We start from the raw sequence: 16312 nt of genomic DNA, 5'->3' as shown, positions 1-16312 counted from the left end.
AAGGACTGTATAGGGGTCACAAAGAGTCAGACACAACTGAGTAACTTTCACTTTCACTTTTGACAGTACTACACAATTGTGGCTGGTTGAATCTGCAGCTGTGGAATCATAAATAGACAGGGTTGACTGAATTTAAACAAGCTTTTACAGCAGGGTTAGGGCTGGGTCAGGGCCCCCAAACTTCCCATTATTCAAATGTTTACTATAATTCTTATGCCAATAAAGTTGATGTAAAAACGCCTGAGGGTAAGTTACATGCTCTGTTTATCTCATGTAGTGAACCAGCAAGCACAATTACTTTCATTCCTGTGACATCTGAAGAACTCAAGTATAGGGCTTGAAGTCACAATGTGTCCCTATCTACTTTAGTACCTAGGAAGCACTAGAGGAGGCTGTCAAGAAATCCAGAGTCCTGTTACCTGCCAAGGACTTCATGTTTACTAAATCCTTCATGCTTACTAAATTCTTGGGAAACCCTGGAAGACGGTGTCCTGACTAATAAAATATGTCAACTAGACTCTGCCATGGATATTTAGCTTTATTTTTCTGGGTGTTCCTAAATGGGGTATTTTTGGAAAAGGTACCCGGTGAATAGGTGTATTTTAATAATAGATTAGATTAGCATTTTAATTTGTAAAGCAGATGACCCTCCATAACGTAGGTCGGCTTCATGAAACCAGGAGAAGAGATGAATAGACAAAAGAACACTGATCCTCCCCCAAGTAAGACATAATTGTCAGCTAATGGCCTTCACACAGGGCCACTAGTTCTTCTGCTTTTGAACTTAAACATCAGTTCCCCCTCAGTCTCTCGTAGCACCAGACCAGCCTGCAGCTTTTGCACTTACCAGCCTTAACAACTGTGTGAGCCAATTGCTTTAAAACATGTGTGTGTGTATGTATTTGTGTGTGTGTGTCTATTATTTATTCTTGTGGGGGACAGTTTTGGGGGGCAAAGATCACAAGAGATGAGGACAGACTTGAATCAAATTCCTTGCTCTGAAAGGAATGAAAAAAGAGATGTGGGCAAGTCAGTTCCACTCAGATGTGTAAACATGTAAAATAATACTTACCTAGGATGATCTTTGGGACCATTAAAACACAGCAGAGGAAGAATATATGGGAGAGTCTATCGAATCTATCTAGGCCTAGAAGGCAGGCAGTCACCCTCACCACACTTCCTGAGCTGGGGTAGGAGAGTTTTTGTCCCAGAGGCACCTGGTCATGCAGGGCTGTGTCTTGGCTGCTGGCACAGAGATACACGGCTGAGTCTGTCAGCTCCAAGGAGCTCAAGTTCAGCTCAGAGCGAGTCACTGAACTGTTTTGCTGAGAATCGATCCGGGAGCTGTGCTTCTCCACTCAGTTCCTGCCTGTAATACTAAACGAGGAACCGGGGGCCCTGGCCCAGGGCCTGTTGGTACCAGTACAAAGAGAGGTGACCAGAGACAGGGGAGCATCCCACTGTCACTCGCTGTCCTCTTGCTTTAATCAGGTATCTTGGAATTTGGGTGACTCCAGCATCCACAAGGCCTGTGGGGGAAGAAGATGGGGCTGAGAAAGAACGCAGGAGAGAAGCCGATGGTGCCTTGGTTTCAGGCAAAGGCAGCCTAGGAACACAGATTCTCTCCTGTGTCAAGGACCCACCTGCTGCCAGGAGACAAAGAGCCACACAGCAGACGGGGCTGCAGCCCATGGCAGGAGGGGCAGAGCTGTCCGGGGTCTCCTTGCTCAAAGCTCTGCTTCTCTGAGAGCCGGGATTCTGGGCCTCCTTCCCCTGATTGGAGGTGAGGCAGGGACGTCACTGCTCTGATGTCATTGCCTCTGCTGGTTCCCAGGAATCTGACCTCTCATTCCAGGTCAGCTGATCTACGAACGCTGCTCTGTCCTGCAGTCTCTTAGATGACGTGTGAGCTGGACTGCTGGTCTGGGCGAGGCTGGGTTGATGCCCGACGCCCTTCCCCGTTGCTCCTTTGCTTGTCTCTTCAGGCTGGTGTTTCCCTTTTCTGTTTCTTTCCTACCAAATCCCAGCTCCATACCCTTCACTTTTTCTGCAACCTCAGAGGCTCCTTCAGCATTGCAGAGTTGAAGTTCATGGCTCCCAGCTGGGACAGCAAGCCTGCAAATTAGTGTCTATGCTAGTCAGGCTTCTAGAGATAAAAACCCCAAATGAAGCTTTCTCTTAACCCTCTTGGTCCCAGGCACTAGCACTGTCCACTTGCTCTGCCCCAGAATCTTCTGGAGTTTGGCAGTTCCACAGCTTCCCCATGAGGTCTATGCGTGGAAACCAAGATTGTCTGTCCAGATTAAATAGTCATGTGATGCATTCATAGTAGAAAATATTTCACTGTTTGCCGATCGCACTGTGTTTTTGCTTGTTTTGTTTTTCTAAAGAACATACACACAATTAGAAACACAAACTCACAAACCAGCCTTCCTTAACTGATTTATGAGTTTGTATTTCAAGAGAAAAGAAAGGTGTTCATGCAGGAAATATTTAATACTTTGACTTTTAGAAGATTGTGATGAGGGAAATGCTACAAACTTGGGTTAGTTTTTGGTGGTGGTGGTGGTGTTCAATTGCTAACTCCAGTCCAACTCTTGAGACCCCATATATCACAGTGCACCAAGCTCCCCTGTTCTTTACTGTCTCCCAGAGTTTTCTCAAATTCATGTCTTTTGTGTTGGTGATGCTATCTAACCACCTCTTTCTCTGCCACCCCCTTCTCCTTTTGCTTTCAGTCTTTCCCAACATCAGGGTCTAGGCTATTTAGATGCTAAAGACAGGCAGTGGTGGAGAATACATACACACACAGTTTGCCTCTCCTTCTCTTGAGGGACTACAAAGGAATTATGGATGATTAATAATTTATTGAGGTTGCATTCTATTTGAGGACCCCAGGGAGCCTACTCAAACACGACCACTTAGGGATCATTACAAGGTTCCCTGAGTGGTAGGCTAGGACTTGACCCAGATGAGGGAGGAGAATCAAGGCTGAAGTAGAGAAGGGTTGGAACGAGGGCCCGGAAGGTGAGAGAGGAAAGACCCCACATCTGGGGAAGTTGGACAAGAGCAGAGACTACACAGGGGCCAGCCTGGGGGAGAAACTTCCACAGCGACAGGCATGTGGTGCCCAGGGAGAGACAAGAGGGTGTAGATGTACCTGACTTCCAAACACCCTTCCCTCCTGGAGGCCTCATGTTCAGACTGATACTAGGAGTCAGAGCTGGCTAGCATCTTTAGGCTCACGTGGGAGCTACGGTGAAAAGACAGAGAATGAAAGTGGACACATGTCCATGAGGCCCTGTTGTCAGGTCTGTGCCAGCAAAGATCTAAAACTACTGGCTATGCTGCCAGTGTGTCTGTGGGCTCCGAGGCTCCAAGTGCTAGGAGCCTGCAAGGGGCTCCCCAATGTTCAGGCTGCAGGGCGCTCATCTGTCTTTTTGCACAGAGAGGAGGTGGTCGTGCAGCGCCGTGGAGTAACTGCTGGCACAGAAGTACACAGATGTCTGGGAGCGGTTGGCAGACTTCAGCGTGAGAGGGAAGTTCTCTGTGTTTGGTCTGGAGACGCTGTACCCGTCTGGCACGTCTCCTTTCGCCGTGTAGGGAGTCGCAGCTGAGTAATGGATCAGCCTCAGCCCCAGTCCTGGGTCTTGTCGGTACCAGTACATATTATCATGGTTCATATCCTGAGTACAATTAAGTGTGGCGGTCTGTCCTGTCCTCACGACCTGGAACCTGGGGTCCTGAGTGACACCAGCGTGGACCGCCCCTGTGGAGAAGGAGGACCGATGCTGCACTCACAGAAGACATGCTTCGAGCTGTCACCCCGAAGGGGACCCTGCCCCCCAGGACTCACCTGCCTGCAGGAGACAGAAGACCACACAGCCCAGGAGGCCGGGGCTCATGGCGAGGGCGAGGTAGGCGGAGGGTCCTCTGGTCTGAGTGTGGATGAGAGGGGAGAGGGGCTCTCCAGGGAGTCCTTCTGAGATGTCCCTGTCCCTACCGGGCCCCAGAACCAACCTGTCACTCAGGGGGCCACGCCCATTTCCCCAGAGGCTCAAATCAGAAATGAACCTAAGTGAACAGTTCACATATGACCGACCTAGACAGCGTATTAAAAAGCAGAGGCAATTTATTTGCCAACAAAGGTCCATCTAGTCAACGCTATGATTTTTCCAGTAGTCACGTGCATATTTGAGAGTTGGTCTATAAAGAAAGCTGATCGCTGAAGAACAGGCTTCTAAAGATAAAAACACCAAATGAAGCTTTCTCTTAACCCTCTTGGTCCCAGGCACTAGCACTGTCCCATTGCTCTGCCCCAGAAACATCTGGAGTTTGGCAGTTTCACAGCGTCCCCATGTGGTCTATGTGTGGAAACCAAGATTGTCTGCCCAAATTTAATAGTCATGGGACGTGTTCATATTAGAAAATATTTCACAGTTTGCCTATCGCACTGTGTTTTTCTTTTGTTTTTCAAAAGGACACACACACAATTAGAACACAAAGACACACAGCAGCCTGCCATAGCTGGTTTATAATTTTGTATTTCACAAGAAAAGAAATGTGCTCATGCAGGAAATATTTAATACTTTGACTTTTAGAAGATTGTGATGAAAGAGATGCTATAATCTTGGGTTAGCTTTTGTTGGTGGTGGTGCTGTTCAATTGCGAACTCGAGTCCATCTCTTTGTGACCTCATGCATCGCAGCGCACCAAGCTCCCCTGTTCTTCACAATCTCCCAGAGGTTGCCCAAATTCATGTCTGTAGAGTCAGAGATGCTATCTAACCACCGCTTTCTTGGCCACCACCTTCTTGTCTTGCTTTCAGTCTTTTCCAGCATCAGGGTCTAGGCTATTTAGATGCTAACGACAGGCAGTGGTGGAGAATACATACACACACAGCTTGTCTCTCCTTCTCCTGAGGGACTAGCAAGGAATTTTGGATGATTAATAATTAACTGAGGTTTCATTCTCTTTGAGGACCCCAGAGAGCCTACTCAAACACGACCACTTAGGGATCATTATAAGGTTCACAGGATGGTGAGCAAGGACATGACCCAGATGAGGGAGGAGCATCAAGCCTGAAGTAGAGAAGGCTCGGAACGAGGGCCCAGATGCTAGGAGAGGAAAGACCCCACATCTGGGGAAGCTGGACAAGAGCAGAGAACACACAAGGGCCAGCCTAGGGGATAACCTTCCACAGCGACAGGCATGTGGTGCCCGGGGAGAGACGAGAGGGACTAGAGGTGTCTGATTTCCCAACACCCTTCCCTCCTGGAGGCCTCATGTTCAGACTGATACTAGGAGTCAGAGCTGGTAGCATGTTGCGTTCACCTGGCAGCTACGGTGAAAAGACAGAGAGTGAAAGTGGACACATGATCAAGAGGCCCTGTTGTCAGGTCTGTGCCAGCCAAGATCAAAACTGCAGGCTATGCTGCCAGTGTGTGTCTGTGGGCTGGGAGGCTCCAGGTGCTAGGAGCCTGCAAGGGGCTCCCCAAGTTTCAGGCTGCTGGGCCTTTTTGCACAGAGAAGAGGTGGCCGTGCACCGCCGTGGAGTCACTGCTGGCGCAGAAGTACACAGATGTCTGGGAGTGGTTGGCAGACTTCAGAGTCAGAGGGAACTTCTCTGTGCTTGGTCTGGAGACGCTGTACCCGTCGGGCACGTCTCCTTGCACCGTGGAGGGAGCCACAGCTGAGTAATGGATCAGCCTCAGCCCCAGTCCTGGGTCTTGTCGGTACCAGCACATATAGTTATGACCCAGATCCTGAGTACAATTAAGAGTGGTGCTCTGTCCTGTCCTCACTACCTGGAATCTGGGGTCCTGAGTGACACCAGCGTGGACCGCCCCTGCGGAGAAGGAGGACCGATGCTGCAGTCACAGAGGACATGCTCAGTGCTGGCACCCCAGGGGACCCTGCCCCCAGGACTCACCTGCCTGCAGGAGACAGAAGACCACACAGCCCAGGAGGCAGGGGCCCATGGCGGGGGCGGGGCAGGCAGAGGGCCCTCTGGTCTGAGTGTGGATGAGAGGGGAGAGGGGCTCTCCAGGGAGTCCTTCTGAGATGTCCCTGTCCCTGCCAGGCCCCAGAGCCAACCTGTCACTCAGGGACCACGCCCCTTCCCCCAGAGGCTCAAATCAGAAATGATCCTAAGTGAACTGTTCACAACAGGGAGATCCATCTAGATCAATGGACATAAGCCTGACAAGTAGATGTAAATTTTCTGTCAAACTAATTAAATTTTGTGTGTGTTCTAGTCCAGAGATAAATCTCATTAATACCTTTATTACTTTTATTTATCTGCATATTTCTGTAGTGTTAAATCTTGTGGAAATCCTTCTGGCTTCCTGTTGACTTTGTGACTGATGTGACCCAGTAGGACTTCAAGGTTCCATTTCTGCATAATTGACCACAGTCCTGAGATTGTCCCTTCACCTACCATGTTTCTCCAGGAATCTGCTCCCAACCTCATTGCAGCCTCATCAACATTTGAGGAATTGTTCGGTCTATTTCTAATCAATTCACTGACAAGACGGTCGACTAGCTAAATGCAGGTACACCTCAATCATGTTCACAGGAGCCCTTGTTTCTCGTGTCAGGGGAGGGAGCAAGCAGAGCCCCCTCAGGCCTGGGACCCACCTTTCTGGGTTTAGAGAAGCTGGTTGCCCACCACCCCAGATGACATATTGGCACAAAGGAATACAGACGTAGGAGGGACACGGCAAGAGGTGGCAGACTCCAGGGTAACTGAAAAATGCTCTTTCTTTATTGAGAGGTTCTTTCCATGGGAATACCTCCTTGTGATGCACAGCTGCATTCATTGAGTAACAGTTCATATCTTACAGCCCCACACTGTCTCTGTTACACAGAGCCCAGCACGGATATGGACTTTCCTCTGTATGGAGCCATTTCCATGAGGAAAAGAACCACAGGTGCTGAGAACAAACTTGAGCGGAAGCCTAGTTGTAAGTTATGAAGTGTGATATCTGGGCAATTCCCGTCCCCTCAGATGTACAAACAGTTAAAATTATACTTATCTTGATGATCTTAGTGAGCATTAAAGCATATAAAGAAATGAATGTCTGGGAAAGTCTATCGCTCTACCAGAGACTGGGCTTGGCAGGCTGGCAGCTGACACCCTGGGCACCACTTCCTGAGCTGGGGCAGGGGCATTTTTGTCCCAGAGGCACCTGATCAAGCAGGGCTTTGTCTTGGCTGCTGGCACAGAGATATAGGGCTGAGTCCGTCAGCTCCTAGGACCCCAAGTTCAGCTCTGCGCAAAGATCACTGAACTGTTTTCCTGAGAATCAATCTGATATGTTTCCTTTCTTACTAACTTCCGTGTTGTAATACTGAATGAGAAACTGGGGTTCCTGGCCCAGGGCCTGTTGGTACCAGTACACAGAGCGGTGTCCAGATTCAGGGGAACATCTCAGAGTCACTTGCTGTTTTCCTGATTTGATCCGGTACTTGGGTGTCTGGGTGACTTCAGAATCCACCAGGCCTGTAGTGAGGAGACAAGGAAACTGAGGGCAGAGCACAGGGAAGCCTCCTGCCTCAACCGTCATCACGGGCTTCTGTCGCAGGGTGACAAAACATCTCAGAAGCCCCCAGTGTGTCCAGACTCACCTGCTCCCAGGAGGCAGAGAGTCACCCAGCAGAGGAGCCTGGAGCCCATGGCAGCATCAGGAACCCAAGGCTGCTGCTGGCTGGGGGCGGGGCTCCTGGGGTGAGTGGTGTAAGTGCTGACCCTCCTGCTTCCCTGATTGGAGCGTTTGCCTATGACGTCACTGCTCTGTGTCCCTGCAGGCTGCCCTTGTCCACTGGACCCCTCAGCATTACCCAGGGCTGGCTCCTCTATGCCCTTCCCTGTCCTGACAGCCCCTCAGCAAGTTTGGCTGTGAGGTGAGTTTCTTCCCCTGGTCCCATGTGCCCACAACATGTCTTGTTCTCCTCTGCCTGACCTTGCCTGACACTCAGCCCCACGACCTCACCAACCACCCCAACCCCTTCACCTCCTCCTCACATGCTGATCCAGGATACGACCACCGTGAACATCCTGAGGTTCCAGGCACGTCCCCAGTTCCCTGGGCAGGGAGGAGTCTGTGCTGGTTCCATATGTCTTGGAACAATTCAGGGAACTCAAACCTGCTCCCAGATGCAGGCATGATATAGCCAAGGTTCCCTTAAACTGCCCTCTCCAGAGCGATTCTCAACCCCTCCCTAATACTCCTTACTTACCTTGGAAACACAGTGCCTCCAAGTAGCCAAAGGTCCAGGGTCTCATGGATTTCCACCATTTGTTTAAAGCAAGGGTACAAAAATCCCTGACCCTGCACACACACACACACAGACACACACACAGACACAGACACACACAGACACACATACACAGACACACACACACAGACACACAGACACACATACACAGACACACTCAGACACACACACACACAGACACACACACAGACACACTCACACACAGACACACACACAGACACACTCACACACAGACACACACACACACACTCACACACAGACACACACAGACACACACACACAGACACACACACACACAGACACACATTCACACACTCACACACACACAGACACACACACACAGACACACAGACACACACTCTCACACACACACACACACTCACACACACACACACACACTCAATCTGTTCTACTGCCTTCCTAGCCTGGCTGATAGGGTTTATCTTCAAATCCACTCTTAGCCTCTGGAGGCAGAAGACTTTATGATCCAAACTTTTTACTGAGAGAGAAATGATTGCGGCACCACTACAACGATGTAGTTATCTAAGATGGAAATATATAATCATAGAATAAATACTCTGAGCATCTCAAGTGAATCTGCCAGCAAACATGTGTTCCATAAGTACTTCTGATTAATCAGATGTATATATTTCCAGATTGTGTATTTAAATTGAGCATTATCAAATTCTAGATAAAATTTTTATAAAGAAGTTTTAGAAACATGAGCTCATCTATTTCTGCACTTATAAAATCTTGATAAAATGGTGGTGATGTATGATATATTTTGACTTTAAGAAGATTTTGATGAGGGCGCCAGGTGGTGGCAACCTGGCATTGGTTAGATGAGATGCTAAGGAAATCAGGGTGGGCGGGGTGGTGGGAGAACACACAAAGATCATCTGTCCCCCTGAGATGAACTCCCATGAGTTTTTGGATGATTGATGATTAACTGAAGTTGATTTCTCTTTGGTGATTGCATCGAGCTCGCTCAAAGCAGAGCATGTGGGGGGGCCACTTTAGAAGCCTCCCTGCAAAATGAGAAGGGACCTGAGGCAGATGAGGGAGGAGCCTGTGGCTATGGGAGAGAGGGCCAGGGAGCTGATGCAGAGAGGTGGGGAGAGGAAGTCCTGCCTGCCTGGGAAAGGTGGGCAAGAGAAGAGAGCATGTGAGAGTCAGGCTGGGGGAGAACCTTCCAGAGAGACATTGATGAAGTGCCTGAGGTAAGACAGGAGGGCCTATTTAAATCTAATTTACCAACATCCTTCCCTCCAAGAGGTCTCAGGCTCAGGTGATGACTAGGAGTCAGAGCTGGGGAAGCATCTTCCTGGTTCACAGGGAGGATGCAGCAGAAAGACAGAGACCGATGGTGGACCCATGGCCCCGAGGCCTGGGAGTGAGGCTGGGGCAGCGTTGTCCACACCCCTAGGGTCACACTGCAGGCATGTGGCCCACAAAGGCCCAAGGTTTCTGGTGCTAGGAGCCAGCTCGTGGGCACCTAGTACATTTTGCACAGAGAGGAGGTGGCCGTGCAGCGCCGTGGAGTAACTGCTGGCGCAGAAGTACACAGATGTCTGGGAGCGGTTGGCAGACTTCAGCGTCAGAAGGAAGTTCTCTTTGTTTGATCTGGAGACGCTGTAACCCTCGGGCAAATCTCCTGGTTCGCTATTGGGCGCAGCAGCAGAGTAATGGATCAGCCTCAGCCCGTGTCCCGGGTCTTCTCGGTACCAGCACATATAGTCATGACCCAGATCCTGAGTACAATTAAGTGTCACGCTCTGTCCTGTCCTCACGACCTGGAATCTGGGGTCCTGAGTGACACCTGCGTGGACCACCCCTGTGGAGAAGGAGGACCGATGCTGCACTCACAGTGGACATGCTCAGTGCTGGCACCCCCAAGGGGACCCTGCCCCCAGGACTCACCTGCCTGCAGGAGACAGAAGACCACACAGCCCAGGAGGCAGGGGCTCATGGTGGGGTCGGGGCAGGCGGAGGGCCCTCTGGTCTGAGTGTGGATGAGAGGGGAGAGGGGCTCTCCAGGGAGTCCTTCTGAGATGTCCCTGTCCCTGCCAGGCCCCAGTGCAGGCCTGCCACAAGGCGGCCACGCCCCTTCCCCCAGAGACTCAAATCAAAGATGAACCTCAGAGAGTCACTTCCTAGAGTGGTTGATAAGAAGTCTAGGATCCCCGAGGAAGAGAAAGAAGCCCAGAGCCCCAGAGAAGGTGAAAGGGGTCCAGGGCTCTCACGGAGAAAAGAACAAACATTTTTTCTACATTGCTTTGTTTAGTCAATCGAGCACTGTATCTTGCTCGAGGAGATGTTTCTCCTTACCAAGAACCTTCTCACTAATCTTGTTATCTTAAGATGTATTTTGTGTAAGTGGGTTTGGTGAGACCTTTCTATTGCCAGTTCTAATCTTGTTAATTTAAGATGTATGTGGGTTTGATAAAACCTTATAAGGCCTTGATAAGACTAGCAAGTGGGGGCACTCTCCCTCCCCCTTCAATGTCTATGTCAGCAGTTTTCCTTGTCCCTTTTTATACTTTAATAAAACTCAGCTACACAAAATCTCCTGAATGATCAAGACTGGTCCCTGGTCCCGAAGCTAAATCGTCTTCAGAAATCATGAATCCGACACCTTTCAACGGAAGCTATCAAACCTGAGTGAACAGTTCATAATAGGGAGACCCATTCAGCTCACAGGACATAAGCCTTACAAGTTGATGTAATCTTTCTGTGAAACTGATCAAATTTTTTGTATGTTCTAGTCCAGAGATAATTTTTCATTAACACATACGTTTCATTTATTTATCTGCATATTTCTGTAGTTTTAAGTCTTGGGGAAATCCTTCTGGCTTCCTGTTGCCCCTTATGACTCATGTGTCCCAATAGGACTTCAAGGCCTATTTGCACTGTAATTGCCTGCAGTCCTGAGAAGGTCCCTCCACCTACCATGTTTCTCCAGGTGTCTGATCCTACCCTATCACAAGCTCATCAACACTGAGGAATTGTTTGGTCTGTTTCTTATCAATTCACTGGCAGTTGGTCCACCAGCCAAAGGCAGGTACAGCTCCTTCAAGTTCACAGGAGCCCCTGCTTCCCAGGTCTGGGGAGGGAGCAAGCAGATACCCTCAGGCCTGTGACCCACCTTTCTGAATGGAGAGAAGCTGGTTGCCCAGCTCGGATTACTTATTGGCACAAAGGAATGCAGACTTAAGAGGGACATGGAGGGACATGCAGACTCCAGAATAAACAAAAACTGCTCTTTTTTTATTTGAGACATTCCTCCCATGGGAATACCTCGTTGTGAAGCAGGGCTGCCATTCACTGAATAACAAATCATATCATAGAGCCCCAAATTCTGTCTTGTTACACATGACCCCCATGCATATCTAATTTGTTCTGTAGGGAGGCAGTCCCATTGGGGCCAGGGACCACAGGTGTTGAGAAGAGACTTGAGTCAGAGTCCTTGCTATAATAATTATGAAGTATGAGATCTGGGCAATTCATGTTCACTCAGATGTATAAAAAGTTAAAATAATATGTACCTTGCATGATCTTTGTGAGCACTAAAATATATCAAGAAATGAACATCTGGGGAAGACTGTCTACTCTATCAGAGACTGGGCTTGGCAGGCTGGCAGTCCACACACTCACTACCACTTCCTGAGCTGGGGCAGGAGTGTTTTTGTCCCAGAGGCACCTGATCATGCAGGGCTTTGTCTTGGCTGTTGGCACAGAGATACAGGGCTGAGTCCGACAGTTCCAAGAGCCCAAGTTCAGCTCCGAGCGAAAATCACTGAACTGTTCTCCTGAGAATCGATCTGATGTGTTTCCTTTCTCATTATCTTCCCTGTTGTAATACTGAATGAGGAACTGGGGGCCCTGGCTCAGGGTCTGTTGGTACCAGTACACAGAGTGATGTCCAGATTCAGGGGAACATCTCAGCATCACTTGCTGCTTTCTTGATTTGATCAGGTATTTTGGGGTCTGGGTGACTACAGAATCCACCAGGCCTTTTGGGGAGGAGACAGAAGGAAGCTGAGGGCAGAGCACTGGAAAGCCTCCTGTTGCAGTCCTCATCACCAAGCTTCTATCTCAGGGAGGCAAAGGCATCTCAGAAGCTCCCACACTGTGTCCAGGGCTCACCTGCTCCCAGGAAGCAGAGTCACACAACAGAGGAGTCTGGAGCTCATGGCAGCATCAGGAACCCAAGACTGCAGCTGGCTGTGGGCCAGTCTCCTGGGGTGAGTGGTGTAAAGTGCTGACCCTCCTGCTTCCCTGATTGGAGCATTTGCCTATGATATCACTGCTCTGTGTCTCCCCAGGTTGCCCTTGTACTGTACTCCTTGCCAGGACCAAAGGTGAAACCTCTATGCCATTCCTTTCCCTTCACAGACCCTGAGCAAGGGGTTGTGTGAAGGGTTCATCATTCCCATATGCCCACAACATAGCTTGTTGTCCTCTGCCTGGCCCTGCCTGACACTCAGCCAGGCACTCACCTGGCTGGGAATCACCAGGTAATCAGCTGACAATCACCCAGCCCTCCCCAGCCACACCAACCCCTTCACCTCTACTTCCCTTGCAGCTCCAGGAGACCATCTCCTGGGCACATCCTGAGGATCCAGGCACATCCCCACTTTCCCTGGCAGTAAGGAGTCTGTGCTGGTTCCATGTGTCCTGGAACCTCAGGATCTCAGGGATCTCAAACCTGCTTTCTCAGGCAGGCATGTAGCCAAGGTTCCTTAAAGCTGCCCTCCCCAGGGTGAATCTCCACACCTTCCAAGTCCCCTGCTTACCGTGGGCCCACAGCGCCTCCTAGAGGCCAAAGGTCCAGAGTCTCATGGATCTCTGCCTTCTGTCTAAAGCAAGAATGTAAACACCCCACACCCTGACACACACACACTTGTTCTAGTGTCTTCCCATCCTGGCTGACTTCAGATTGGTCTTCAAATTCCCTCTTAGCCTCTGGAGGTAAAAGACTGCAGAAACCAACATTTCCATTAAGAAGAAAATTTCACTGACAGTAGCATGCTGAGGTGGAATCACACATACCTTCAATACAGACACTCTGATGAGCTCAGGGGAATACAGCCTGGGACACTGCATTCCTTAGATCCCTCTGATTACAGATCCACATATTTCTAGATTTTCTATATAAATTAAGTATTATTATATTCTAGGTAATGGATTTATGTGCACAGATTATATACATTAATCCATTTGTTTTTAAACTTTTAAAACTTTGAAATTAAAAACACCAACCGTGCACTGTATTTAAGGTAGATGCAGCTGGGCGTGATAGGAGACTGCACACTCCGTGTCACACTGCAGACGTGTGGCCCTGGGCTCCGAGGCTCCGCGTGCGAGAAGCCTGCAAGGGGTTCTTCTATTTCCAGGCCGCAGGGCTTCCCTTATCTTTTTGCACAGAGAGGAGGTGGCGGTGCAGCGCCGCGGAGTAACTGCTGGTGCAGAAGTACACAGATGTCTGGGAGCGGTTGGCAGACTTCAGCGTGAGAGGGAAGTTCTCTGTGTTTGGTCTGGAGATGCTGTACCCGTCGGGCACATCTCCTTTCTCCGTGTTGGTAGCCACAGCTGAGTAATGAATCAGCCTCAGCCTGTGTCCCAGGTCCTGTCAATACCAGTACATGCGGTCATGACCCAAATCCTGAGTGCATTTCAGTGTTGTCCTCTGTCCTGCCCTCACGACCTGGAACCTGGGGTCCTGAGTGACACCAGCGTGGACCGCCCCTGTGGAGAATGAGGACCGATGCTACAGTCAGATTGCACATGCTCAGTCCTGGCACCCCCAGGGGACCCTTCCCCCAGGACTCACCTGCCTGCAGGAGACAGAAGACCACACAGCCCAGGAGGCAGGGGCAGAGCAGGTGGAGGGCCCTCTGGTCTGAGTGTGGATGAGAGGGGAGAGGGGCTCTCCAGGGAGTCCTTCTGAGATGTCCCTGTCCCTGCCAGGCCCCAGAGCAAACCTTTCACTCAGGGACCACGCCCCTTCCCCCAGAGGTTCAAATCAGAAATGATCCGAAGTGAACAGTTCACATATGACCGACCTAGGCAGCATATTAAAAAGCAGAGACAATTTATTTACCAACAAAGGGCCATTTAGTCAACGCTATGATTTTTCCAGTAGTATCGTATGGATGTGAGAACTGGACTATAAAGCAAGCTGATCACTGAAGAATCTACGTTTTTCAACTGTGGTGTTGGAGAAGACACGAGAGTCCCTTGGAGTGCAAGGAGATCCAAGCAGTCCATCCAAAATAAAGTCAGCCCTGAATATTTATTTGAAGGACTGATGCTAAAGCTGAAACTCCAATACTTTGGCCACCTGATGTGAAGAACTGACTCATTTGAAAAGACCCTGATGCTGGCCAAGATTGAAGAGAGGAGGAGAAGGGAACAACAGAGGTTGAGATTGTTGGATGGCATTACCGATGTGATGGACATGCACAAGTTCTTGTAAACTTTCCATAAAACTGTTCACAACTTTAGGTACATTTTATTCCAGAAATAGCTGTTCATTAATACATACATTCATTTTCCTTATCTACAAATTTCTGTGGTTTTGAATCTCAGGGAAAATCTTCAGGGCTTCCTGCTGCCCTTTATGACTCACGTGTCCAAATAATCACACATGCTTCTATTTTCTTAAATTGACAGCAGTCCTGTTCATGTCCTTCCACTCACAATGATTCTGGAATCTGGTCCCTCAACCTTAGGGCAGGCTCATCAACACCTGAGGAATCCTTGGGCTCTATTGCTTATTAATTCACGACTGACAGGGTGCCTGTCAAACGCAGGCTCAGTGCCGTCATGCTCACCTGAGCACGTCTTCTGGGGTCTGAGGGGTGGGGGGGCAGCAGGCCAAACCACCTCAGGCCTGTGGCCCACCTTGCTTGGAGGAGAGAAGCTGGATGCCCAGCACCACGGATGACATGTTGGCACAAAGGAATCTAGACGTGCAGGCATGTCGGGAGAGATGGCTGACCCAGGGCAAAGGAAAAATGCTCTGATTCTATGTGAGACATCCATTGCATGGGATACTTCCTTCTGAAAGTGGCAGCCATTCAGTGACTGACATTCTAGAGCCCTAGACTCTATCACATCGCACAGACCTCACATTTAGAAGGACCCTGTACTAGCTGCTATGCTCAGCTGCTGTGATTTTCAACTTCTCAGTAATTTCTGAACCTGAATATCATGCACCTGGTCATGAGTGGGTGACCGTGGTGACCTCCTGATGTGCTGGTCTCAGGTCTTGGGTCTGAGGGACTAACTATTCCTGGGGCCTCAGAGACAAAAACACAGAAACTAAAGTCAGAAGCAATGAATGAGCCCGATGTTGTAGCTACAAAACAAGCCATGAATTGGGGCCTGGCAAGTCCATGGGATCCACACCTGTGCTCAGAATGTCTCTGGTCCAAGAGACAGTGGGACCCGCAACACAGGAGACTAGTGCCCAGGCCAGGCCGCTACAGAAAGGGGGACTTTTCAACTCAACTCCTGTGACTTGGACGCTAGGGTCAAATCAAAGGCAAGCTTCTCCTGACATGAGATGATCTCTCACCAAAGGTGCTGCTTCTGATTGCCGGCTCAGTCCCAGCACCCAGTGTGTGCACAAGAAGCCTTGTTGTGTGTGTTTCACATGGGACCTCAAAGGAATTTCCTAGGAGATGAGGACTTCCTGTCAAAATAGCATCATAAAATCATTTCAGACAATGTGTACACAAGAAGGAAATTTTTAAAAGTGCATAAATAATTTTTTTTTTTTTTAAACTTGTACCAGCGGGGAAGATCTTTGAATGATCATTTTCCAAACCATCCATCCCCAGATAGGATAGTCCCTGGATATGGTGCTCACATGCTTTCAAGAAAGTCTTTAACCATAATACTTTCCAGGAGAAATGTTTTAAATATTTAGCTCTGGGCTAAAGAGGACTTTAAAACAGAATGACAGCAACAGAAATCATACTGTTCACTGTCAGGGAAAGAGACAGGCCTGGGAATGGGGCCTGAG

At 49.4% G+C, this 16312-nt stretch overlaps 1 pseudogene and 3 gene segments (V, D, J or C); 1 reads left to right on the top strand and 3 right to left on the bottom strand.

Moving 5' to 3' along the window:
• The window catches only part of LOC122673888, a 67388-nt pseudogene that overhangs the window by 23963 nt on the left and 27113 nt on the right, over window positions 1-16312 (top strand).
• On the bottom strand, window positions 3429-4044 carry LOC122673895. The segment is given in 2 exon segments: window positions 3429-3769; window positions 3857-4044. Coding segments are annotated over 2 exon segments (390 nt in total).
• LOC122673894 lies at window positions 5502-6064 on the bottom strand. The segment is given in 2 exon segments: window positions 5502-5848; window positions 5933-6064. Coding segments are annotated over 2 exon segments (396 nt in total).
• LOC122673893 lies at window positions 7308-10249 on the bottom strand. The segment is given in 3 exon segments: window positions 7308-7504; window positions 9776-10114; window positions 10201-10249. Coding segments are annotated over 3 exon segments (585 nt in total).

The sequence above is a fragment of the Cervus elaphus genome, chromosome 18 (assembly GCF_910594005.1).
Source record: "Cervus elaphus chromosome 18, mCerEla1.1, whole genome shotgun sequence".
NCBI classification, from domain to species: domain Eukaryota; kingdom Metazoa; phylum Chordata; class Mammalia; order Artiodactyla; family Cervidae; genus Cervus; species Cervus elaphus.
Note: the sequence above shows the minus strand (reverse complement) of the source record. Positions and strands in the feature narration are given on the sequence as shown.